Below are 23,988 nucleotides of genomic sequence, written 5' to 3'. Positions count from 1 at the left end.
TTCCCTGCTCCATCCCCGCTCCCCCAGCCTGCCAGCCCCGCCGTTCCTGAGCCGTGCCCGCCTTTCTTCCCCTGCTGAAAGGGAGAACCAAAGCAGTTCATGTTTCTCCTTGGTCCCCACTAAGCAGCTTTGGATAACACGGAGCTCTTTCTTCCCAGGCAGTCATGCTGAAAACCCTCGCAGCTCCCAGAGAATCATGTCAGGCATTTAGAGGCATCGATCCATTCAGCCCCGCTCCTGGCCCGCCGCCAAGGAACTAAATATTTTTTATTGCACAGGCAAAGGCTGGGGAAAATATGAATGACTAACGCTGATTATCGCACACATTAAACCTCCACGGGGAATACCCCGGCTCGCCGTTTATGGATTGGGAAGCTGCCCGGCTCCGACGGCCCCCTGCCCGCCCCAGGAGCGGGTTAATGATGCCCAATTCCCCTCTGCCTCTCCCCCCTCGCAGAGCACTTCCCTTCCCCGCTCTCCAAAGGGCCGTTTGTGGGCTCGGGGCTGGCAGGAAATCGCTGCCAAGCCGCAGCTCAGCCGCCCTTTGTGTCCTGGCAGCTTTTCACACGGAATGCTGTGCTGGGGAACGAGCTCCGCCATGGCCCAGCCCCACCTGGACCCGGCCCCACCTGGTCAGCAGCACAGAGAGCTCAGGGACACGTCTGCAGAGCCTCCCTGTGCCGCCCCTTCCCACGTTTCACAGCCCCTTCCATGGAATAATTCCTCCTGATGTCCCATTTTCCCTGACACCGGGCTGGGAGGTGCTGGCTCAGCCCCAGCACCTGGATCCTGCCTCCCTCCACATCCTCTCCATCCCTGCTCCCAGAGAATCCATCCCAAGGGCAGCCTCTGAGGTGGCTCCAAAATCCAGGGATTTCCCTGGCTGGGAGCTGCTTGGGCTTCCAAGTCCTGCATAGTTTGGAGAAATAACCAACCCCATCCCACATTATGGGGGAAGGATCAGGAATGAAGCAGCTCCCCTGACCACCCAGGGGATCTGGTCTGACCACACTCACTCAGCCCAAATGATGGAATTTCCTGATGTTCTTTGCCACAAGCAAAGGGATTTAAATCACATTTCCAAACCGCCACCACAGAGAAGGTGACTCCTCTCACCCCAGCACAGCTCTTCCAGGCAGGACGAAGGATTTTATTGCCTGGTTTATTATTTAATAAGACCTGTGCCAAAGGCAGCCCTGCAGCTCCCAGCCACCAGGTGGGTTTTTAAGGGATAAATAAAACTCAGCCGTGCAGCCAGCAGAAAGTGGGAGCAAAAGGAAGGAATGGCACTTACTGCACTTGAGTCTCGCTCTTCAGGAGATGCCAGGGCATAGCCAAAACAGAGACAGGAAAATAAAGCAAGTTAGGATCAGTCTTAAACCAGAAAAATAAACGCAGAACCTCCTCGTGCTCTTAAACCCTTAAACTCCAGCCCTGTCTGGGCTCTCCCCAGCTTTAGAAACACCCTCCATCCATCTCTCCCAACCAATTCCTGCCCTTTTTGTCCATGTGATTTATCTGGCCAAACACAGCTGGAAATGCCCTGGATGCCAAGGGAATGGCAGCAGCCCCAGGTGTGTCCCTGGAGTCTCAGCTCCACAGCCAGCAGGTGGTTCAGCCCTTCCTCTGCACCCAAAATGTCCATTTCCCCTGGGATCTCTGCAATGTGAATCCATGCAGGAAATGGAGCAGGAGCATTGTTACCCACAGTTCTGTCTCACACTGCTCTTTTTCCACCCCAAATCCCCCAGCAGAGCCCAACAGCTCAGAGGGGCTGTGGGAACCTGCCCTGCCAATGGGAGAGTGGAAATATCCCAAACCCTCCTGTGCTGGTGGGCAGGGGGATCTGCCAGGACAACCCTGGTTTGCAGCTGGATCCACAGATCCTTCCATCTGCTAACAAATCCTCAGATCCCAAATAATGGGAAAAAGCACCAAGTTCCTGCTGCACAGAGCTGGATCCCTCACCATGGTGGTGATGGAGAGGAGGAGGAAGGGGAGGAGGGTGAAGGCTGCTTTCCCATTAAGGCACAGCACAAGAACTGCAGCCAGGCTCCACTAAAGGCTGGGAGCATCATTTTAGGGAATTCTGCATCCCTAAGAAGGCAATCCCATGATCTGACTGCAGCTGACCCGAGGGATGGGGTGGTGGAAAATGAGCCATGACAGGACCAAGGTGATCCCCCAACATCTGAGGGAACTGGAGCAACTCCTGAGGAGGGCACAGAGCCACTCCAAGGGCTGGGAGAGCTGGGAATGGAGAAGAGAAAGCTCCATGGAGAGCTCAGAGCCCCTTGCAGGGCCTAAAGGGGCTCCAGGAGAGCTGGAGAAGGATTGGGACAAGCCAACCTCACAGCAGGGCCACCTTCTCATCCAACTCATCTCTACAGCCCTATTCTCCACAATACCAGCAGTTTCACTCCTAACTCCACTAGTTCTCTTCTTACTAACTATCCTAGAGGGACTGGGACAAGGGACAGGAAACCAGGAATGGCTTCATAGCGGAGAAGTGGAGATTTGGGTGGGATATTGGGAATGAATTGTCCCTTGTGAGGGTGGTGAGACCCTGGCACAGGGTGCCCAGAGCAGCTGGATCCCTGAGTGTCCAAACCCTGTTTTGTGGAGATAACCAAAACTCCACAACTTTTGTGGAAGTTGTAAAGCCGGTATGTTCATTACAGCGCTGGAGGCATGTGGGAATTGTTCCCCTAAAACGACATGGGAACTTCAGGTCCTTTTTTATCCCCCTCTCAAATACAAATGCATATATAGTTTCACAATAGGTTCATACATATTCATTTTTATGAATTTTGAGTGACATTTGCTGCTAGTTCTTCTTTATCAGAAAGAATTCCTAGCTCAGGCTGACCACTCTCACAGCATCTCTCTATCTCTCTTTATCAACTTCTGTCTCCCCCCTCCTCATCTCTGCCCTTCACTGGATCAGTTTCCCTGAGCCCAGGCCTTGCAGTCAAGGAAACATAGCTGTGTAGCCTAAGCACAGTACATTTCACCTAAACCAAAATGGATTTCTAATCTGGAAAATTTTCACTTTGCCCCAGCCCAGCTCGGAGCCCCCCCTGGCGTCACTTTTAACCTTCCAACCCACCCACCCCACGGCTGTGGCTGCAGGAACAGTATCCCCCCCTCACCTCTGTGGTCCAGGTCGTGGTGGTTCTTCTCGTCCTTGACGGCCAGGTGTGCCTGGCTGCCCAGGGCGCCGAGGGCCAGCAGCCCCGAGCTGGTGCCGGTGACGGGCGGGATGCCGGGCGGCTGCAGCCCCGACGGGTGCGGCGGCAGCTGCACGGGGGGACCGTGCGCGGCGTGGGACAGGTGCTGGGCCTGGAGCTGCTGCTGCTGCAACGAAAGCACCAGTGAGCTTGGGAGGGAACGGGACAGCGGGGACGGAAGGGATGCTCCGGGATGGGACGGCCCCGGTCGTGCCGGGAGCGGCCCCGCTGGATGCCTGGAAGGAGAAGCCCCGTTAGCAGGAGGGCACAGGTGCCCAGGGGTGAGCAGGGGTCAGAGGTGCCCAGGGGTGTACCCAGGGTTAGCAGGAGGGCACAGGTGCCCAAGGATGTCCCCAGGGTTATCAGGAGGGCAGAGCCACCCAGGGATGTCCCCAGGGGTGAGCAGGAGGACAGAGGTGCCCAGGGGTGAGCAGGGGGACAGAGGTGCCCAGGGATGTACCCAGGGGTTAGCAGGAGGGCACAGGTGCCCAGGGATGTCCCCAGGAGTGAGCAGAGGGACAGAGGTGCCCAGGGATGTCCCCAGGAGTGAACAGGGGGACAGAGGTGCCCAGGGATGTCCCCAGGCCTTAGCAGGAGGGCACAGGTGCCCAGGGGTGAGCAGGGGGACAGAGGTGCCCAGGGATGTACCCAGGGTTATCAGGAGGGCAGAGGTGCCCAGGGATGTCCCCAGGGGTGAGCAGGAGGGCAAAGGCACCCAGGGGTGATCCATGGGGTTAGCAGGAGGGCAGAGCCACCCAGGGATGTCCCCAGGGGTGAGCAGGAGGACAGAGGTGCCCAGGGATGTCCCCAGGGGTTATCAGGAGGGCAGAGGTGCCCAGGGACGTCCCCAGGGGTTAGCAGGAGGGCACAGGTGCCCAGGGGTGATCCATGGGGTTAGCAGGAGGGCAGAGCCACCCAGTGATGTCCCCAGGGGTTAGCAAGGGGACAGAGGTGCCCAGGGATGTCCCCAGGACACAGCACAGCCCATGGCAGAGCACACACAGCCCTCTCCCTGCGTTCCCACAACGCTCACCCCTGAAGACATGGTTAGTCTGGCATTTCCAGCAGCAAAAAGGATAGAAACCCCCCCAGGAATCCCACCCAGGAGGCAGAGATACTCCATGGCTGGAGGGCAGCAGCTAAACCAGTCAGAGGGAGGAAATTGCAGCAGCCAGGAGCCTCCCAGGCAGCTCAGCACAGGGAAGCTCTGCTCATTTGGTCAGGAGCAGCTTCCAGGTGCTTCATGAGGGGAGGAAAACTCCACACAATGGCCTGGTCCCATCCCAGGACCCTGCTGCTCCCAGCCCCTTCTGAAAGCAGATAAATCCTGCAGGGATCCCCCATTCCCACCGTGGGGTTGGATATAACCCCACATTCCCTGAGCCCAGCCAGGATGGCTCAGGGCCCCCACTGCTCCCAGGGGTTTTTTGGGAGTGAATCCCATCCATCCCAGCACTCCTCCAGCCATGGAGACTCACTGCCTGCTCCAGCTGAGCTGGGAACAGCTGAACTGCAGCTCTGGGGAGAGAAGGGAAAACCAGACACACTCCCTGCTTCACACACAGTCCTGGAAGAAAACCGGCTGGGATCCAAGGAGCCACCTCAGAGAGCCCCCAGGCCTGCCCTGGTGCAGCCAGGAGGGTCCTGGAGCTGCTGCTCCTGCCTGGGACCCTCCTGCCTGCACCCACAGCCCCTCCTGCAGCATCCCAGGGAAATCACAGCTGGGCATCTGAGCACAACGGGAATCACGGGCTGGGGACACCCAGAATGAGGGGGACACCTGGAACGAGGGGGGACACCTGGAACGAGGGGGGACACCTGGAACGAGGGGGGACACCTGGAACGAGGGGGGACACCTGGAACGAGGGGACATCCAGGCTGCAGCAGAGCCCCCCCAGGTGCCCACAACCAGCCTGGATCAGGATTTGTCCCAGGGCACTCTGAGGGGCAGGGATGGACAGCAGGACCTGCTGGCACAAGGGCCAGCCCAATGGACACCTCCAGGAACACCAAAAACACCCCTGGGGATGGAGGGATCCCCAAAACAACATCCCAGGGATGGAGGGATGCCCAAAACAACATCCCAGGGATGGAGGGATCCCCAAAACAACATCCCAGGGATGGAGGGATCCCCAAAACAACATCCCAGGGATGGAGGGATCCCCAAAACAGCACCCCCAGGGATAGAAGGCTCTGCCCATGTTCCCACCAATTCCACCAAGGAAATTTCCAGCACATCTTGCCCAGAGCTGCAGGAGGTGCACCCAGGTGCCCCTGGATCCCTGGCAGTGCCCAAGCCAGGTTGGACATTGGGGCTTGGAGCAGCCTGGGACAGTGGGAGGTGTCCTTGCCATGGCAGGGGTGGCACTGGGGGGGATTTAACCCCAAACCATTCCATGATTCCATGATAAGTATCCCCAATGAACTCCAAGTTTTGGAGGAACAGCCCTGGCCCGTTCCTGATGCAAGGCCCCATTTTGGGCAGCAGAAGGTGACGTCCTGTCCCACTCCATGGACGCAGCAGATGGAGCAGGCCCTGCCTGGGTCACCCACCCCTTCCAGAGCTGCTTTGGGCCGGAGAGGGAAATGCCCATGCAGAAGAAGATTCCAGGTGGGAGCTGAGGGCAGCCCCAGGCACAGCAGATCCATGGAAGCAGCTCTGAGATCCCAACTGCAGCAGGAGCCACACGGAGCAGGCCATCAGGCCTGTGCTGCAGGAATCCATAAATCCCTGAGCCTTCCAAAGCAGGACTGGTTCTGCCAGCAGGATGGGGAGCATCCTCAGGATGGACATTCCACAGCGTCCCCAAAAACACGGAGCAGAGCTGGGGGTGAGGGGCACAAGGTTGGTCCCTCAGTGCCAGGATCAATCCTCTGGCACCAAAACAAACGGAACAGATCCCTGGGGCTCTTCCCAATCCCCATTTCACAGCATTTCCACCCATCTGAGGGAGAGGCAGGGCCATTGTAGCAGAGCAGCATCCCAGAGAACGGCCCCGGGTGGTTTTCCAGCACCTCCAACATTCCCACATTGCTCTCCTGGGAGCTCTCCATTGGCATTTCCATATCCCATCCCTGGAACACACCAAGATCCACTGGCTTATCCTCAGCCATCTCCAGCTTCCACAAACATCTGCAGGCTGTAACTCATCCCAGGGGCTTTCCACCCAAAAAGGGACGCGGCCTGGTGGAACAGCAGCACTCCAATTCCCAGGGTATGGGTGGCAATTCCAGCCCTGGAGCAGCCCAGGGCACAGCACAGCCCCACCAGGAGCACCGTGGGGAGAACAATCAGCACCTGGAGCTGCTCCAGCAGAGAAGAACAAACTGGGATTTCTTCACAGGTAAATCCATCCACGGGCTCGGTGAGGAACAGCCCTCACAGGGCACAGCATCCCTGGAGGCCCACAGCAACATCTCCAGCTGGGTTTGGTTTCCTCCCCTCTGGCAGCAAGGGCAGAATCCATGTGGGATGTCCTGAAGCCTCATCCCCGTGTCCTGGGGTGGCCAAGGTCCCAAAGCAGGGCTGCAGAGCTCCATCCGTGTCCCAGGCAGGTCATTCCCATGGCAAGGAGCTCGGGGTCAGCCCAGGGTGGTGCTGCAGAATTCCCAGGTTCCATCCTTGCTGCACATCCCTTGGGAACCACGTCCTGGAGGCTCCCAGGAGGGGCACACAGCCCACCTGGCACTGGTGGCACAGAGCTCCTGCCTGTCCCCAGTGTCCCCTGCTGGAAAGGGCCCATCCCTCCCTTCCCATCCCTTATCCCAGCCCTGGAAATGCTGGGTTCCAACAGCACCACGGGGTGAGGGCTTCCTGCAGCATCCCAGGGATGGGGAGGCTCTTTGGGAACCCCAAATCCCCCTGCCCAGGGATGAGGTCCTGCTGGACACACAAGGACAAGGCTTTGGAGCAGCATCCCAGGGATGGGGAAGTGCTTTGGGAACCCCAAATCCCCCTGCCCAGGCACTGAGGTCCTGCTGGACAAGTGGCACACACAAGGACAAGGCTTGGAGCAGCATTCCAGGGATGGGGAGGCTCTTTGGGAACCCCAAATGCCCCTGCCCAGGGATGAGGTCCTGCTGAACAAGTGGCACACACAAGGACAAGGTTTGGAGCAGCATTCCAGGATCATGGAGTGGCCGATCCACAATCGGATCCCTCAGGGTGCTGCCCTGGGGCTCCAGCTGAATTCCAGCAGCAGTTTGGGCTCCTCCTGTGCTGGCCAGGACCCTGGCAGGGAGTGATGTCCCCAGAGTCCCAGGAAACAGGGGCTGGGGAGGGACAGCAATCCCAGATATCAATCATGGATAACAATCCCTGCACACCCAGCCCGGGGCAGCGTCCTCGGAGCTCCTCAGAGGTGGGGACATGGGAAGAGGCTCCAAATTTGGGAGGAAGGCTGGCAGGGAGTGTCTGCTGGTGGAGTGGCTTTAATTGGATTATGTCCATCACGCTCCATGCCTTTGTTCCCGATTTAATGGTTCAGCACTTCAGTTCAGCGCCGGCGTTAAATTTAGTGACGGAGTTTAATCATTTCCAGGGCAATCATTTCCAGGGCTACAACCAAATCAAGGCTCCATTTCAGCCCAGCCTCGAGCGCAGGAGCTGAGAGACAATGGCCCAGATGCATAAAATTAACAGATCTTGACCTCAAAAGGGGCAAAAAAGGAGCTTTGCACCGTTTGGGGGGGAGTTTGGGTGCTGCAGCATCTGCACCGGGGTGCTGGGGCAGGCTGGGGACAGTGGGGACACCCAGGGACACCAGGACACCCCAGTGCTGAGCAAACCCAGCCAGGGATGTGTCCATGTGGGCAGCCCTACAAAAACAACCTGCTGAGGGCAGGGCAAAACACCAAATCCTCTGCATTTTGGGGACTGGAGCTGGAGCTGCCACCCAAACCAGCCCCATGCTCTGGGAGGAGCCTGGAACCATCTCCAAAAACCATGGGAGGCCAAGGAATCACCATCCCCTCAAGCCATGGAACCACCATCTCCTCCTGTCTGCAGCAACCCTACAGTAACCAACCACTCCCTGCACAGAGGGGAGGGAAAAAGGCAAAATCCTCTGGGTTTTCAGCTCTGGAGCAGGTGCAGGAGCACAGACCCAGCACCTAAACCTGCTCCCCATCTCTGGCCAAGCCATGGGAGGCCGTGGGACCGGTGAGCAGCAGCGTGTCCCTCCCTGCTGGGCCAGCCCAGGGGAGATGCCTGTGATTCCTCGTCAGGGAGGTGATTAAAGGGCTGGGCTGGCTCTTAATGACAGCAGGGCCTCGCTGTGACCCAGGCAAGCAATTAGCCAGGGAATGGGGGTCACGGGCTCCTCATCCACCTTAACTGAATTCCAATATCTGCCACCTGCAGCAGCTCCCAGCCCACTCTGAATGGGTGAGCAGCACCCCGAAACTCAGCTGCCATCCCTGGGGCACTTCCCAAGGGGCACCAGCCCCACCGTGAGGGATCCAGCTGCTTCCTCATTCCCAAAAACTGCAGGAGCCCAGGGCACGATTCCACAGTGGGTGACACCCATAAAACACAGGAAAATGGATGGAAGAGCAAGTTAGACACAGAGAATTACAAAGATCCTTGAAGCCTACAAAGGGTAAATAGTTATTAAAAAATAAAAGTAATTATAAATGAGTATTTTCTGGGAAACAAAGCCAGAGGAGCTCTGGAGCCACCTGCCCAGGACGTGGATTGGGAATTCGATGTCCCAGGGATTGCTGCAGGACCAAGGCAGTGACAGCAGGTACAGAAACGATCAGAATTGTTAATTTTCAATCGGAACCCCTCAATCTGTGCGGGGAAAGGGTCAATGCATGGAACAACAGCTCTGCCGAGGGCACAGCACATTGCACACCAACAGCCCTGCAGAGACAAGCCTGGCCTCAGGGGCTGGGGAGGCTCCCACCCCAAATCCCCCCAGGAACATCCCCCTGCAATCTGGAGCTGCCAGGGAGGCAGCAGCTCCCAGCCCTGTCCCGATGGGGGCCGGACTGGGGCACTTTTGGGGTTCTGGGACAGCCAGAAGCTGTGGGATTGGGGCACTTTTGGGGTTTTGGGAGCCGCCCTGGGTGCCCTCCTGAGCGCAGGGTTGCCTCTGGATATGGTAAATGATAGGAATAAAAGGGGAATACACACGGTGAGAGGCAGATTGGGAAGTCCACGTACCCCGATGATAGCATTCAACTCCGTCATTGTCACTTGCTTGGCACGTTCAACAGCCTGGGCCACCTGCTGTTGGTGCTGCGGGGACACAGGGCCTGGGTCAGCCACAGCCCAGGGGCAGGACCCCCAAGGCATGGTTTCCCTGCTTTTGGGCCCTATTTTTCCCTAATTTTTGCCCATTTCCCCCTAATTTTTGGGCCCATTTTTCCCTAATTTTTTAGCCCATTTTTCCCTAATTTTTTAGCCCATTTTTCCCTAATTTTTTAGCCCATTTTTCCCTAATTTTTTAGCCCATTTTTCCCTAATTTTTTAGCCCATTTTTCCCTAATTTTTTAGCCCATTTTTCCCTAATTTTTTAGCCCATTTTTCCCTAATTTTTAGCCCATTTCTCCCTAATTTTTTAGCCCATTTTCCCTAATTTTTTGGCCCATTTTCCCTAATTTTTTGGCCCATTTCTCCCTAATTTTTTAGCCCATTTTTCCCTAATTTTTTGGCCCATTTCTCCCTAATTTTTTAGCCCATTTTCCCTAATTTTTTGGCCCATTTTCCCTAATTTTTTGGCCCATTTCTCCCTAATTTTTTAGCCCATTTTCCCTAATTTTTGGCCCATTTCTCCCTAATTTTTTAGCCCATTTTTCCCTAATTTTTTAGCCCATTTTTCCCTAATTTTTTGGCCCATTTTCCCTAATTTTTTGGCCCATTTTCCCCTAAATTTTTGCCCTATTTTGTGTGCAGCAGTCCAGGAGCACCTCCCAGCTCTTCAGGGAAAAGGTGAAGCCCCTTGCAGCCTTTTGGGCTCAGTGCAGCCCCCCCAGGCTGAGCAGAGCCCCTGCAGGGCCCAGCTCTGCCCATCCCAAGGGTTCTCCAGCATTCAGGCAGGATTTAAATCCCATTTCTCACATCCACTCCCCACCCAGCACTGCCTGCAAGGGAGGAGAAACCCCTGGGAGAAGCTGCACCCCCTCACAGAGGGTGTGGAAAAGTCCTCACTTACCTCTTGTGACAGAAAAGGCATGATCTGGGCTAAAATCGTGTTCAGTCTTTTAGCAATTTCTGTCTGAAAAAAGGGAAGAAGGAAAAGCAGCAGTCAGCACCCGGCAGCAGCCTCCCACGGGTGCCACGAGGCTTCCTGGCAGCAGAGCTGTGTCCCCTGGCTGCCCCTTCCCAAAAATCCCCTTTCTGCTGCCTCCCAAAATCCCCTCTCTCTGTCCCCTGCCACTGATCCTCTCCCGGTCCCTTTCTAAAATCCCCTCTCCCTGTCCCTTCCCAAAATCTCCTCCCTGTCCCCTCAAGCTCCCCAGCCCAGGGACACCTCCATGACAGCCTGGATGCACCAACACCCGCCAGCAGCACCCTGAGGGAGCTAAATTGGGGGAGAAACCCCCCCAAAGGACACCCAGCCCTTGCTGGGGATGGCTGGGACACGCTGCTCCGGCTACACAAACAACACAACAAGCACCATCAACACTCCCAGTGGCACCAGGGAATGGAGACTCCGGGAAAATCCTGATCTGACCCGGCACGGAGGGAACAGCCCACAGACCCCAGAGCTCTGGGTTCTGCTCCAAGGGGTCCCTAGAGAGCTCCCAATGGGCTGCGAAGCCATAGGAACATTCCTGGCCATCCTGTTCTCCAGAAAACCTCCTGGAGATTGGGGTACACCTGATGCTTTTGTTAGGAATTAGCTCTGTGGAAGGGAAGAGCATCCAGGTGTGCTCCGGGTGAGATGACCGTGTCCCACTGCAGGGATGGCTGTGTCCCTCTCCAGGGATGCTCCCAGCAGGATGACCATGTCCCTCTCCAGGGATGCTCCCAGCAGGATGACCATGTCCCTCTCCAGGGATGCTCCCAGCAGGATGACCATGTCCCTCTCCAGGGATGCTCCCAGCAGGATGACCGTGTCCCTCTCCAGGGATGCTCCCAGCAGGATGACCATGTCCCTCTCCAGGGATGTTCCCTGCAGGATGACCATGTCCCTCTCCAGGGATGCTCCCAGCAGGATGACCATGTCCCTCTCCAGGGATGTTCCCTGCAGGATGACCATGTCCCTCTCCAGGGATGCTCCCAGCAGGATGACCATGTCCCTCTCCAGGGATGTCCCCAGCAGGATGACCAACCATGTCCCTCTCCAGGGATGTTCCCTGCAGGATGACCATGTCCCTCTCCAGGGATGTCCCCTGCAGGATGACCATGTCCCTCTCCAGGGATGCTCCCTGCAGGATGACCATGTCCCTCTCCAGGGATGTTCCCAGCAGGATGACCATGTCCCTCTCCAGGGATGTTCCCTGCAGGATGACCATGTCCCTCTCCAGGGATGTTCCCTGCAGGATGACCATGTCCCTCTCCAGGGATGTTCCCTGCAGGATGACCATGTCCCTCTCCAGGGATGTTCCCTGCAGGATGACCATGTCCCTCTCCAGGGATGTCCCCAGCAGGATGGCCATGTCCCTCTCCAGGGATGTTCCCTGCAGGATGACCATGTCCCTCTCCAGGGATGTCCCCAGCAGGATGGCCATGTCCCTCTCCAGGGATGTTCCCTGCAGGATGACCATGTCCCTCTCCAGGGATGTTCCCAGCAGGATGACCATGTCCCTCTCCAGGGATGTTCCCAGCAGGATGACCAACCATGTCCCTCTCCAGGGATACTCCCAGCAGGATGACCATGTCCCTCTCCAGGGATGTCCCCTGCAGGATGACCATGTCCCTCTCCAGGGATGCTCCCTGCAGGATGACCATGTCCCTCTCCAGGGATGTTCCCAGCAGGATGACCATGTCCCTCTCCAGGGATGTTCCCTGCAGGATGACCATGTCCCTCTCCAGGGATGTTCCCTGCAGGATGACCATGTCCCTCTCCAGGGATGTTCCCTGCAGGATGACCATGTCCCTCTCCAGGGATGTTCCCTGCAGGATGACCATGTCCCTCTCCAGGGATGTCCCCAGCAGGATGGCCATGTCCCTCTCCAGGGATGTTCCCTGCAGGATGACCATGTCCCTCTCCAGGGATGTCCCCAGCAGGATGGCCATGTCCCTCTCCAGGGATGTTCCCTGCAGGATGACCATGTCCCTCTCCAGGGATGTTCCCTGCAGGATGACCATGTCCCTCTCCAGGGATGTTCCCTGCAGGATGACCATGTCCCTCTCCAGGGATGTTCCCAGCAGGATGACCATGTCCCTCTCCAGGGATGTCCCCAGCAGGATGACCATGTCCCTCTCCAGGGATGCTCCCTGCAGGATGACCATGTCCCTCTCCAGGGATGTTCCCTGCAGGATGACCATGTCCCTCTCCAGGGATGTTCCCTGCAGGATGACCATGTCCCTCTCCAGGGATGTCCCCAGCAGGATGGCCATGTCCCTCTCCAGGGATGTTCCCTGCAGGATGACCATGTCCCTCTCCAGGGATGTTCCCTGCAGGATGACCATGTCCCTCTCCAGGGATGTTCCCTGCAGGATGACCATGTCCCTCTCCAGGGATGTTCCCAGCAGGATGACCATGTCCCTCTCCAGGGATGTCCCCAGCAGGATGACCATGTCCCTCTCCAGGGATGTCCCCAGCAGGATGACCATGTCCCTCTCCAGGGATGTTCCCAGCAGGATGACCATGTCCCTCTCCAGGGATGTCCCCAGCAGGATGACCATGTCCCTCTCCAGGGATGCTCCCTGCAGGATGACCATGTCCCTCTCCAGGGATGCTCCCTGCAGGAGAGCCATGTCCTGGCTCCCAGGGGTTAACCCAGGCTGCTCCTGGCCGAGGCAGCTGTGAAAACAGCTCCAGCTCCAAGTCAAACACGGCGGAGCGGCCGCGAGGATGCAGCGCCACAACAATGGCCGGGGCCGAGCGCTGGCAGGGAATCAAACGCCCCGAAATTCCTTCCGCCAGCCCCAGCAGCTCCTTATCAACAGCACGAGTGATTAACCGGGGAGCTCCGGCCTCCTGCTGGCAGGGAGCCTCCTGCCCAGGACAGCCAGCCCTGCTCCCAAAGCCCTGAGCTCCCTGCATCACCCCAAATCCACCCTGCGCACCCCACAGCTCAGCTCCTACAGAACCTCTGGGCTTTAAGCCCAGCCTAACCAAAGGAGGCCTCAGCTCCACCTGCTCTCAAGCACCCCAAGGAAGATCCCCAAATATCCTAATCTGGGAGAGAAATCCCAATGGACACCAAGTCCTTGCTGCATGTCACTGATCCTGCTACACAAACAACACAACAAGCACCATCAACATGCCCAGCAGCACCATAAGCGAGGAGACACCAGGAAAATCCTGACCTGCCCCTGCCTGGAGTCACCCCCATAGAGGGAAGAGCCCCACAGACCCCAGAGCTCCGGGTCCTGCTCCCACGGGTCCCCAGAGGGCTCCCCATGGGCTGCAAAGCCACAGGAACACTCCTGGCCATCCTGTTCTCCAGAAGCACTCCCGGTGATTGGGTTACACCTGATGCTTTTCTTAGCAATTCCAGAGGCAGGGAACGTGCTGGCACACCGTGCCAAGGCAGGGACGGCTGGAAGTGACCACGGCTTGGACTCAGGTACCCTGGCCACAGCCACCAGTCAGTGGGATCATCACGGCCCCGAGCGTGAGGATGCACGGATCCAGCAGGCAGCCGGGGATCAGGGGCTCCTGGAACACTTTGCTCAGATGGGACTTCAAAGCTCATCCAGTTCCACTCCCTGCACCTTCTAGGAGCCCAGATTGCTCCGACCTGCCTTTGGACTCTTCCAGGAATGGGGCAGTCACAGGCACCAGTGTCCCAGCCCCCTTCCAGGGAAGGGTTCCTTCCCAGTATCCCACCTGTCTGTCCTTGCCCTCGGCACGGGGAAGCCACTCCCTGTGTCCCATCACTGCAGGGACACTGCCATGGTGACCCCAGCACCAGGCTCTGGCCAGCACAGCGTTTTCAGCACCCAACACTCCCACAGCACCCGGGCTGGAAGCTCCAAGTGCCAAACCCAGCCCAGCCCTGGCGCCGTGGCGGAGCAGCCAGGCTGGCACCACGAGTGCCACCAGCCCCCGCGGTGCCACCGCCGTGCCCTGCCATGGGAAAAGCTCCTTCCAGGCTCTTTGGCACTGGCACTTTGATCAGATTATATTTAGCTGCAGCTGCATTAAAGATTTATTCCTCCAGCTCCAGCCCCTCGGATTGGGATGCAGCGAGTGCAGCCGCTGCTCCAGGAGCTCTGCCCTGGCAGCTCCCGGGTTCTAGAACAAATCTGATCCATGTTCCAGGGGAGAACACCAGCCAGCCTCCCTCGGCTGCACCCTGGAAAAACACAGCGTCCAGCCAGGCTGATTCCATGGAGCAGGAAGGGAAGGAGCTGGGTTTTCCCCAGACCAGCAGCACACGTGATGCTTTAACCTCTACATGCAAAATTTCCAAGCGAGACGTGAAGCCAAACTCCCCGTTCCACACAGAAAGAGGCTTCCCCACGTGGGATCCGGCACAGAGATATTGGATGTCCAAAATATTATGTTTACAACCGTGAGGTTTCCTGTGAACACGAGATTCAATCGTCTTTAAATATTTGCTCACTCTCCCTCTTCCCGTTCCCTGGCACATTAAACTCCGGTTGTCCCCATTAAAAACTTGAACTGGGAGGGAAGGGGATTCTCTGGAACACTGGGAACAGGGGGAGGGCTCCCTGACCAACACCTTCCCCTTCTCAGGGCTCATCCATCACCTTGCCCAGCGCCCCGAGCCCCACCTCAGCTGCTCCTGCCAAGGAAAGCTCCATTCCCACCGCGGGTTGCCATGGCAATCCCAGCTCCAGCATCCCCTTCCGCTGCCCTGCATCCTCCCTGGACCAGGGCGCATCAGACACAAGGAGGGGGCACGGGAGAGGCTCCCAAACCCCTCCTGGCTGTTTAGAAGGGCAAGGAGTCGGGAGGAGCTGCAATCCCAGCTAATCCCCCCTCGCTGCGTGCCCCTGCCAGGAATGTGCCCTGCTCCCTGCCCGGAGCCTCCCGGCGTGGGGTGTCAGCGAAACCAGAGAAAACATCTGCACCGGTGATAAATCAACACGGCACCACTCGGCCCCAAATGAGGCTCCTGTCACCTGCTCTCCAAATGGCCAGAGCCACCAGCAGCATCCCAAGCACTCGGGGACACGGGGAGCCGCTGCTGGCACTGCCTCGGAGCGGTGGCAGCTCGGTGTTAAATAGCTGGGGCTGGCTGGGCCCCGCAGCTCCTGCACTCCCATCCCTACACCTGGATGGGGCAGAGGGAATTTAAAAATAACCCCCCGGATGTCAGTCATAGGAGAGGCAGAGCAGCCTCAAAACTGACCCAAAAGCTGGGAGTGCAGAGCTCCAGGGTGGGGGGGACCATCCCAGACAGGGCTCTGCGTGCTGAAAATGCTCCTTGTGCCAAATTGTCTCAGCTTGGGATGTCCAGGAGGCAAATGGGAGCTGCAGGGATGGGCCAGACCCGGGGTGACCCCCGCAGAGAGATCCCAGCATCTCCCCCATGGCACAGGACAGGACACAGATCCCTCCTGGCTCCCTGCTCCTGGGAGGATGGAGCTGCCTGCAGGAACCAGCCCTACAGGCATGGCCCAGCATCCCAAAAAAGCCCTGCACAGGACACCCCAAAAAACCCTGCACATGACACCCAAAAAACCCCAAACAGCAACCCCAAACTTGCACAGGACACCCACAAAAAACCCTGTACAGGACACCCCAAACCGGCAGACCACACCCCAAAACCCCCTGCACAAGACAACCCCAAAACCCTCTACACACATCACACAGCCCTCAGGCTCTCCCCCACATGGAAAATATTCTCCGTGGGGAAGGGAATCCCACCAGGCCATGGCAGGTGGGGATTTTGGGCCATGCCAGCCCCAGTTCCAGCCTGCCCTTGCTGCTGGGTTCGTACTGGGGATGAAGGATGGGGAGAAGGTGCTGAACACAGAACACTGCAAAACACCCCAAAATATCCCTACTCATAGCCTCAAATCCAGCAATCTCCAGAGGAGGGTACTGAACACGGAACACTGCACAACACCCCAAAACATACATAATATACTTATATCCTCAAATCCAGGAACCTCCAGAGGTGGGTGCTGAACACAGAACACCCCAAAACATATATAACATACTTATATCCTCAAATCCAGGAACCTCCAGAGGTGGGTGCTGAACACAGAACACCCCAAAACATACATAATATACTTATATCCTCAAATCCAGGAACCTCCAGAGGTGGGTGCTGAACACAGAACACCCCAAAACATATATAATATACTTATATCCTCAAATCCAGGAACCCCCAGAGGTGGGTGCTGAACACAGAACACCCCAAAACATATATAATATACTTATATCCTCAAATCCAGGAACCTAAAGAGGTGGGTGCTGAACACAGAACACCCCAAAACATATATAACATACTTATATCCTCAAACCCAGGACTCTCCATAGGTGGGAGGGAACACCAGCATTATCCAAGGTCCTGCACAGACACCCCACCAATCCCACCCTGTGCCCCAGAGCGTTGTCCAAACGCTCCTGGAGCCCTTTCAGCCTCGGGAATGCGACCATTCCCTGGGAAATAACAAATCCCCCTATATGGCACCCTAAACCCCTGCAGGGGCTGCAGGAGCACAGCACCAGCACAGCTCCCATTCACAAAGCCCCAACCTTCTCCTCATCTCCACAGCACAAACAGCCCCGCAGTGATTCCCCAAAGGCTCTGCACCCCACAGCCCCCTGCAGACCCCCCCAGAGCCCCCTCCCCCGGCAGGAGGAGGAGTAAATCACACGAGGCGTGAAGCACCAGCAGCATTTGTTGAAACCAGGATATTGTCTCTTTAAGCACATGAAAATCAGGCCCTTGAGCAGTGTGGTTCTCACTCGGGCGCACAATTATGGGTACTTTCAGCTGTCTACCACTATTTCAAGTGCTCTCTCCAAGCGGGCTGTCAATGGCATGTTGAAAGCTATTTGTGGCTGCTATCGTTATTAGCAAAGTGGAGAGCCTGGCTGATGAGAATTAAATTCAGGGCGGGGGTGTGGAGGGGCAGGACACAGCCCCTCATTAGGGAATTACCACCAGCCATGGGGTAAAGCTCGCAGAGACCCCCAAAACTCAGCCGGGAACCCCCAAAATTCACCCAGGAACCCCCAAAACTCAGGCAGGGAAGAGAGAGTTCCCCTCTGCCTTGGGAGTGCTGAGAGCACAGCTCACAAATTACTCGGCTTCTGAAGTATTTAGCAAATTATTACCTGGCACTCCTTGCTAACGAGCACGACAGAAAGGATATTGTGTTCCTAGAATATTCTAGAAACGCACACACACACACACAAAAAAAGCTGCCTCTCTCCCCTGGAAGTGTTGGGGGGTTTAGGCTCGTTCCAAGCATTAGGCAGGGAAACAAGAAGCGCTTCTGTGGAGCGTTCTCAGCCATAACAAGGAATCAAAGGCAGCACAAAGGTTCTGTCCTCCGAGGTGTCCCGTTTCCCCACGCAAAATGAGTTTTCCTTTTGGAATGGTTATTGCCCTCGGCGATTATCCACGGGGATCTGCACAGAAACAATGCGCGGCCGACAGGGGAAGGGAAGTTTCTTTTGGAAAAATCAATTAACCCGACCGAAAAAAAAAAAAAGAAAAAAAAGGAAAAAAAGTTTTGTCGGGGTTTCAAAAGAAAACTCCTGATTGGAGCCGGGTTTAGGAAAGCTGAGCCCGGGCAAGGAGTTGAGTTCAGCAGGAAGACTGATGTAAGGAGCAATTCACTAACCGACTGGGGAATCACTTCCTAAATATTTCCTTGCATATGGAGTTGTTTATGAAACTCCGTTTTTTTCCTAACGAGAAACAAAAACGAGAAGAAAGGGGGGGGGAGGAAGGCAAAAAAAAAAAAAACCCAACCCCACACGCAGCCACATATGCACACACTTAATATTCAGCGTGGAAGAGATAATCTGTTATATAAGCCCACAGACAGACAATCCCCTTTTGCTTAAAGATGAAGTATCCATCAATGTTTGTCTGGAGCAGATGTAATCACAAGCAGTCAAGTCTGGAGGGCAGGACACTGCATGAATAATTCAAGCACTTCAGTCTACTTGATTGTGTGCAGATAAACACAAGTCAACCGCTAAACAGGTCAGCTGATAAACTTGTTTGTTCAGGACCAGCCACCCTCAGCCAGATGCCGGCAGGACCACGCCGCAATTAGCGGGATGCCTTGCGGGATGCCTGCCGGGGGGATGCTGCGGCCCGCGGAGGGGGGAAAGCCCTGCCCGGGCTCCCCCTCGCCCCATTTGCGCCTGGAAGCGCAGCCCGGGCTGCTTTGTTTGTTTGCTGTCAATTAGAGAGGGAGAAGGCTCCAGCTTCCCCCGGCTCCCGGCAGCGGGCACGCAGCAGATGGCACCGGGAAGCACGGCCCGGGCGGGCACGGCTCCCGGCAAAGCGGGCACCGGGAACCACCGGGAACCACCGGGACAGGCGGGGACCGAGCCACACCGGGAGTTCTGCGGCTCCCGGGACAGCCCCGAGACCCCCGCGGCACACGGAGAGGAGGGGCTGCTCCACCCGCACCTCCCAGCGCTGCCAAACTCGGGATGCACCCGGGGAAAACACTGGGGAACGTCTTGGGAATGGCATCTGCCAGCGAGGGAACCAACAGAGCATCCCAGAGCGTCATTCCAGCATCTCCTGGTGAGGGAACCAACCCAGCATCCCAGAGCATCATTCCAGCATCTCCTGGTGAGGGAACCAACACAGCATCTCCTGGTGAGGAAAGCAACCCAGCATCTCCCGGTGAAGGAACCAACACAGCATCCCAGAGTGTCATTCCAGCATCTCCTGGTGAGGGAACCAACCCAGCATCTCCCAGTGAGGGAACCAACACAGCATCTCTCACACCATCATTCCAGCATCTCCTGGTGAAGGAACCAACCCAGTATCTCCCAGTGAGGGAACCAACCCAGCAGCCCAGAGCATCATTCCAGCATCTCCTGGTGAGGGAACCAACCCAGCAGCCCAGAGCATCATTCCAGCATCTCCCAGTGAAGGAACCAACCCAGCATCTCTCACGCCATCATTCCAGCATTTCCCAGCGCAGGAACCGACCCAGCATCTCCTAGGCCATCATTCCAGCATCTCCTGGTGAGGGAACCAACCCAGTACCTTGGAGAGTCATTCCAGCATCTCCCCCTAGCATCCCAGGCCATCATTCCAGGATGTCCCAGCAAGGGAACCAACCCAGCATGTCCCAGGCCATCATTCCAGCATCTTCCACCGAGGGAACCAACCCAGTATCTCCTGGTGAGGGAACCAACCCAGCATCTCTGGGTGTCATTCCAGCACCTCCCAGTGACAGAACCAAGCCAGCATCTCCCAGGCCATCATTCCAGCATCTCCCAGCACTGAGCAGAGCCGTCCAGCACCCAGGTAGGAGGAGGGTGGGCACAGGAGACCCTCTGCCCCAGGAGGCTGGGCTGGGGTCCCTCCAGGTGACCCCAGAGTCCCCCAGGTGTTGCTGAGGTGGCCGCAGGCTCTGTGTCCCTGTGGCCTCACCAACGCCGTCCCCTCCTGGCAGGAGGCCGGGCCTAGTCCCCAATCCTGAATTTTGGGGTGTTCCCGAGCACCCCAGCCCAAAGCTGGCCCAGTTCCCCCCGAGCTCGGGGGTCCCGCAGCCCCCGCACAAGGACCCCGGGGCCGGGCAGCGGCCCCCGAGCGCGCAGTCGGGATTATCTGCGTGGAAGGAGATATTTATATAAAACTGAAGACTAAGCAGGAATTATTTTCGCTGCCCCGTGACTACGGCGCAGCAAGGCGAGGGGAGGAAGAGAGAGGCGCATTCAGAGACGCTGCTTTGCATCTCATCAGCGCCCTGCGAGCCTCCGAGGAGGAGGAGGAGGAGGGCGATGCCGCTATTAAGCCAAACCACTTTGGAGTTGAATGGGGCTGATTTGCGAGCGGCAAAGTTGATGTCAACTTCTATCTGCCCTAAGTTCTTAATTAGAACTCCTTCTAAAACCAGTAAGCAGCAGCAGCACAAATAATCAGGTCTAATCTCAATAATAACTTTATTCCTTTAAGTTTTACCATCATGTGCGCAGCCTTTAGGCTCTTTACCGATAATCTTATCAAGGTAGCACACCACATTCTGCTGGGGCCTTCTCTATTTTTTCCTTCAGGCAAGTTACACATTAGAGAAGACTGGAAGGGAGGGGTAAAAAAAAAAAACCAAAAAAAAAAAACCAACAAAACCAAAACCCCAACCAGCCCCAAACATTGCTTCACTTCCCAGATGCAAAGACAAGTCCGTGCCATTGAGCAACACACGGTGAGCTCTGGAGATAATTCCCGGCTCGGTCTCACGCTCGGGCAGGGCCGGGAGCAGGGGATGACCTTACAAACAGCCCTGCTGTACCCACAACACGAGCACAGGCCGCCGCAGCAGCCCCTATCAGTGTTTTCCAAGCCTTGGGAACGCGCTATTCCAGGTATTGACCTCCCCGCACGGCAGGCGAGGCTGTTCTCACCTCCCTGCACAAACACTCTGCCTAAAACCGAAATTCCTCGTGAATATCGACGAAATAACCCCACCGAGTGCCATCAACCTGCGGCTGCCAATTTAACAGCCGGGCCGCGGGATCCCACCTGGAGTCACATCCCTGCCTCCAGCACTTATTCCCTATTTAGTGCAATCAGGGCCGATTTTACCTCAGGTGGAGGAAAAGGGCAACAGGAGATCAATCAATCACAACTTCCCCCCTCGAAATTACTCACCTGTTTGTGCATTTCAATATTCAAACCGTACGACATTTCGTAGTACTGGGGAAGGAGAGGAAAAAAAAATAGAAATAAATTCAATTAAACGCCAGAGCCAAGGAGAATTTGAATTCAATTCACAGAAGGCATTTGCATAAGGTCATTACCAAAAAGCATCCCGGGCAAAACTGGGCTTAAAGCACGGGTAGCCAAGGAAATTACACCTTATAATAAGCAGATGTTTATGGGTTTAACTGGCAGGCACTTAACGAGGGGACACTCCTTTTGACTCCTGTTTTCTCCTCCTAAGCTACTTAGAAAAACAAAGAGGCGCAGAGCCGGGTGACAGGCGTCTGCTCAGCCCTGGCAGAACAGGTACAGCCCGGAGTCTGGCCAAAAACCCAGCTTCTCACCGGGGGGGGGTGATTTGGTGATTTGTTCCCCCCCAGGGACCTGGGGAGCGGCCGGGAAAGGGGGTGCAGGGCCCGGCCAAACGCACCGGAACCCCCACGGAGCCCACGCGGGGGCCCGCCATGCTAATTTAGCTTTAAACAGAGCGTTTTGTGGCAACAAAAGTGCCCATTTCCCTGGGGAAGGATGGACGGGAGCGGGGGAGGAGCTGCCATGGCTCCCGGGTGGCCTCGGGGCGAGCAAGGGGGGGACCCCCACCAGCACCGGGGATGCCCCCCGAGCTGGGGGTCACCTCTGCAGCCCCCCCCCGCCCCCCCTGCGGCCGCAGCCCCGCTCCAAAGGGGTTAACAGGAAACTTGGGATGGCGCTCGCAGCCTCTGGGGCTCGGAGCGCCGGGCACCGCCGCCCCCCCGGCCCGGGGGTCCCCGGGCAGGCGGTGCCCGTGCCGGGGGGTTCCCCCGGTCCCCCCCGTTCGCCGGCTCGCAGCTAATGACATTTGCAGGCTGATCCGAAATCTGATTAAAGTCTCTCACCATAACGTAATGGCGCTGCATTTCGGTCTTCTCGTTCGCCAGCTTGTCATACTCCACTTTGAGGCTGGGGGGGGGGATGAGAGCGCACGGTGAGACCCCGCGGAACCGGGGGGCTCGGGGCGGGGGGGGGGGCGGCCGGGGGTGCCCCCGGGCTCACCTGTGGTACTGGGCCTGCAGGAACTGGAACTCGTCCTTGATCCGGTCGCAGGACTCGGCCACGGTGAATTTGAAGCCCGGTTGGCCCGGCTGGTGCGGAGCCTGCGGGAAGCGGCCGCGGGGGTTACCGGGGGGGGGGGGGTTACCGGGGGTGGGGGGGCGCGCAGACCGGGGGGGCAGCGGGGGGTACCGGGACTCACCGGGTGCCGGCCCTGGGGGTACATGGCCGGGCTGGGGCGCGGTCACTGGAAGCAGCCGCGCCGAGCCTCGCTACGGCGATCGCGACGTGCGGAGCTGCCGCTGCTGCCCGCCGGCCTCGGAGCGCTCCCGGAGAGGCCGAGAACTGAACAAAGGGACGAGAGGAAAGTCCGTGCGGGGGGCGGAGGAGGGAGGGCGGAGGGGGTGGGGGGGGGTGGGGGGGAGCGGGCCCGGCCGGTTCCCCCCCGCACGTTCCCCCCCCCCAGCCCGGCCCGGCCCCGCACCGCCGGGGAGGCGCCCGCGGAGCCGAGCCCAGCCCCGCAGCGCCGGGGCCAGGTGCCGACCCCCCCCCGGCCGCCGCGCTCCGCGGGCCTCCGCTTCCTCACCCCCCCCCCCTCCTTCCGGCACTCGCTGGCGGAAAATTAAAAAAATAAAAAAATAAAAAAAAAAGGAGAAAAATCAAGGCCCCCCCCCTCCCCGAAAAAAAAAAAAAAAAGGAAAAAAAAATAGATCAAAAAGCCACAGCGACAACAACAACAACGCGGCGGCGGGAGGAGGGTCCCGCGGTATTCCTGCGGCCGGGAGAAGGGGAAGCAAAGCCAGGAACTAACGCCGGAGCACGACGGCCATGGAGGAGAGGAGGAGGGGGAGGAAGGCCGTACACATCCGACTTCCCGGGCGCCGCGGACATGCGAGGTGCGAGCGGGTCCCCCGCCCGGGGGCGGCCGTTCAGCTGCGTCCAGCCGGGATCGCCGTAACTCCGGGAGCCATCGCGGAGCGGGCGCGGAGCGGGGCAGCGGCGCCCGAGCACGCGGTGCCGCCACAGCGCCCGGGCGGAGCGGGGCGGCGGGCGGGGGACAAAACCCGGGCGGCCTCGCCGCCGACAGCCAATCGGAGAGCGCCGCGCCCACGTGGGGCCGCCGCCGGCGGGTACTGATTGGGTGGCGCTGGCGTAACGTCACAATGGCAGCTTGTGTCTGACGGAGGGGCGGCCGCCAGCCACGCCCACCGTGGGCCCCGCCCCGCGCAGTCCCCGCCCCGCCCCGCGCCCCCCGGCCCGGCCGTGACTCGGGCCCGGCGCTGCCGTAACCCCGCTCCGGCGGCCCGGTTCGGGCGGTAAAACAAACACGGGCGCTTTGGCAGCGGAGCGCCTGCGCTCCGCACCGGGAAAGCGCTCGGTACGAGCCCCCCGCACCGGCGGGCGGCGGCAAGGCCGCCCAGCTTCCCCCGGCGGCCGCGCGGCCCCTTTGATGTGTCGTGAGGGCCGCGCTGCTCCCCCTCCGCGCCTCCCCTCACGCCTGAGGGGCTTTAACGAGGAACACGGGTAATGGCGTTAACGTCAGACCCTCCCGCCGCGCCCGCGGGACACCCGGCTGCGCCCCCGGGGGGGGACTCCGCGGCCGCCGCAGTGGAGCGGGAGCAGCCCCGGTCCCGGCGGGCCGGAGGGAGCGGGGCCGCAGCACCGGCGGCCCCACGGGCGGGCCGGGCCCGGCCCAGCGCACAAAATGGCCGCTCGCCCGCGCGTCAGACGGAGCCTCCGCCCCACGTGGGGCCGCGCGCCGCTCAGCGGCTCTCCTCCA

The 23,988-nt window shown here is 58.2% G+C and overlaps 1 protein-coding gene across 7 annotated transcripts in view; it reads right to left on the bottom strand.

Annotated features, from left to right (window-relative positions):
• TLE3 (TLE family member 3, transcriptional corepressor) overlaps positions 1-23,266 on the bottom strand; it is a 33,766-nt gene extending 10,500 nt beyond the window's left edge. For 2 of the 7 annotated variants that reach the window (XM_074549070.1, XM_074549072.1), the window contains exons 1-9: positions 23,020-23,266; positions 22,411-22,553; positions 22,212-22,312; positions 22,055-22,118; positions 21,129-21,173; positions 10,391-10,453; positions 9,370-9,474; positions 3,153-3,357; positions 1,295-1,311 (exon numbers count right to left, since the gene is read on the bottom strand). In XM_074549070.1, the coding sequence (XP_074405171.1) occupies positions 1,295-1,311; positions 3,153-3,357; positions 9,370-9,474; positions 10,391-10,453; positions 21,129-21,173; positions 22,055-22,118; positions 22,212-22,312; positions 22,411-22,434 (624 nt within the window). In that variant the 5' untranslated portion in view covers positions 22,435-22,553; positions 23,020-23,266. The remainder of the gene's footprint in view (positions 1-1,294; positions 1,312-3,152; positions 3,358-9,369; positions 9,475-10,390; positions 10,454-21,128; positions 21,174-22,054; positions 22,119-22,211; positions 22,313-22,410; positions 22,554-23,019) is intronic. The other 5 variants (XM_074549073.1, XM_074549075.1, XM_074549074.1 and 2 more) reach the window with 3 other exon arrangements.
• Positions 23,267-23,988: the final 722 nt, after the last annotated feature.

The sequence above is a fragment of the Zonotrichia albicollis genome, chromosome 11 (assembly GCF_047830755.1).
Source record: "Zonotrichia albicollis isolate bZonAlb1 chromosome 11, bZonAlb1.hap1, whole genome shotgun sequence".
Classification (NCBI taxonomy): domain Eukaryota; kingdom Metazoa; phylum Chordata; class Aves; order Passeriformes; family Passerellidae; genus Zonotrichia; species Zonotrichia albicollis.
Note: the sequence above shows the minus strand (reverse complement) of the source record. Positions and strands in the feature narration are given on the sequence as shown.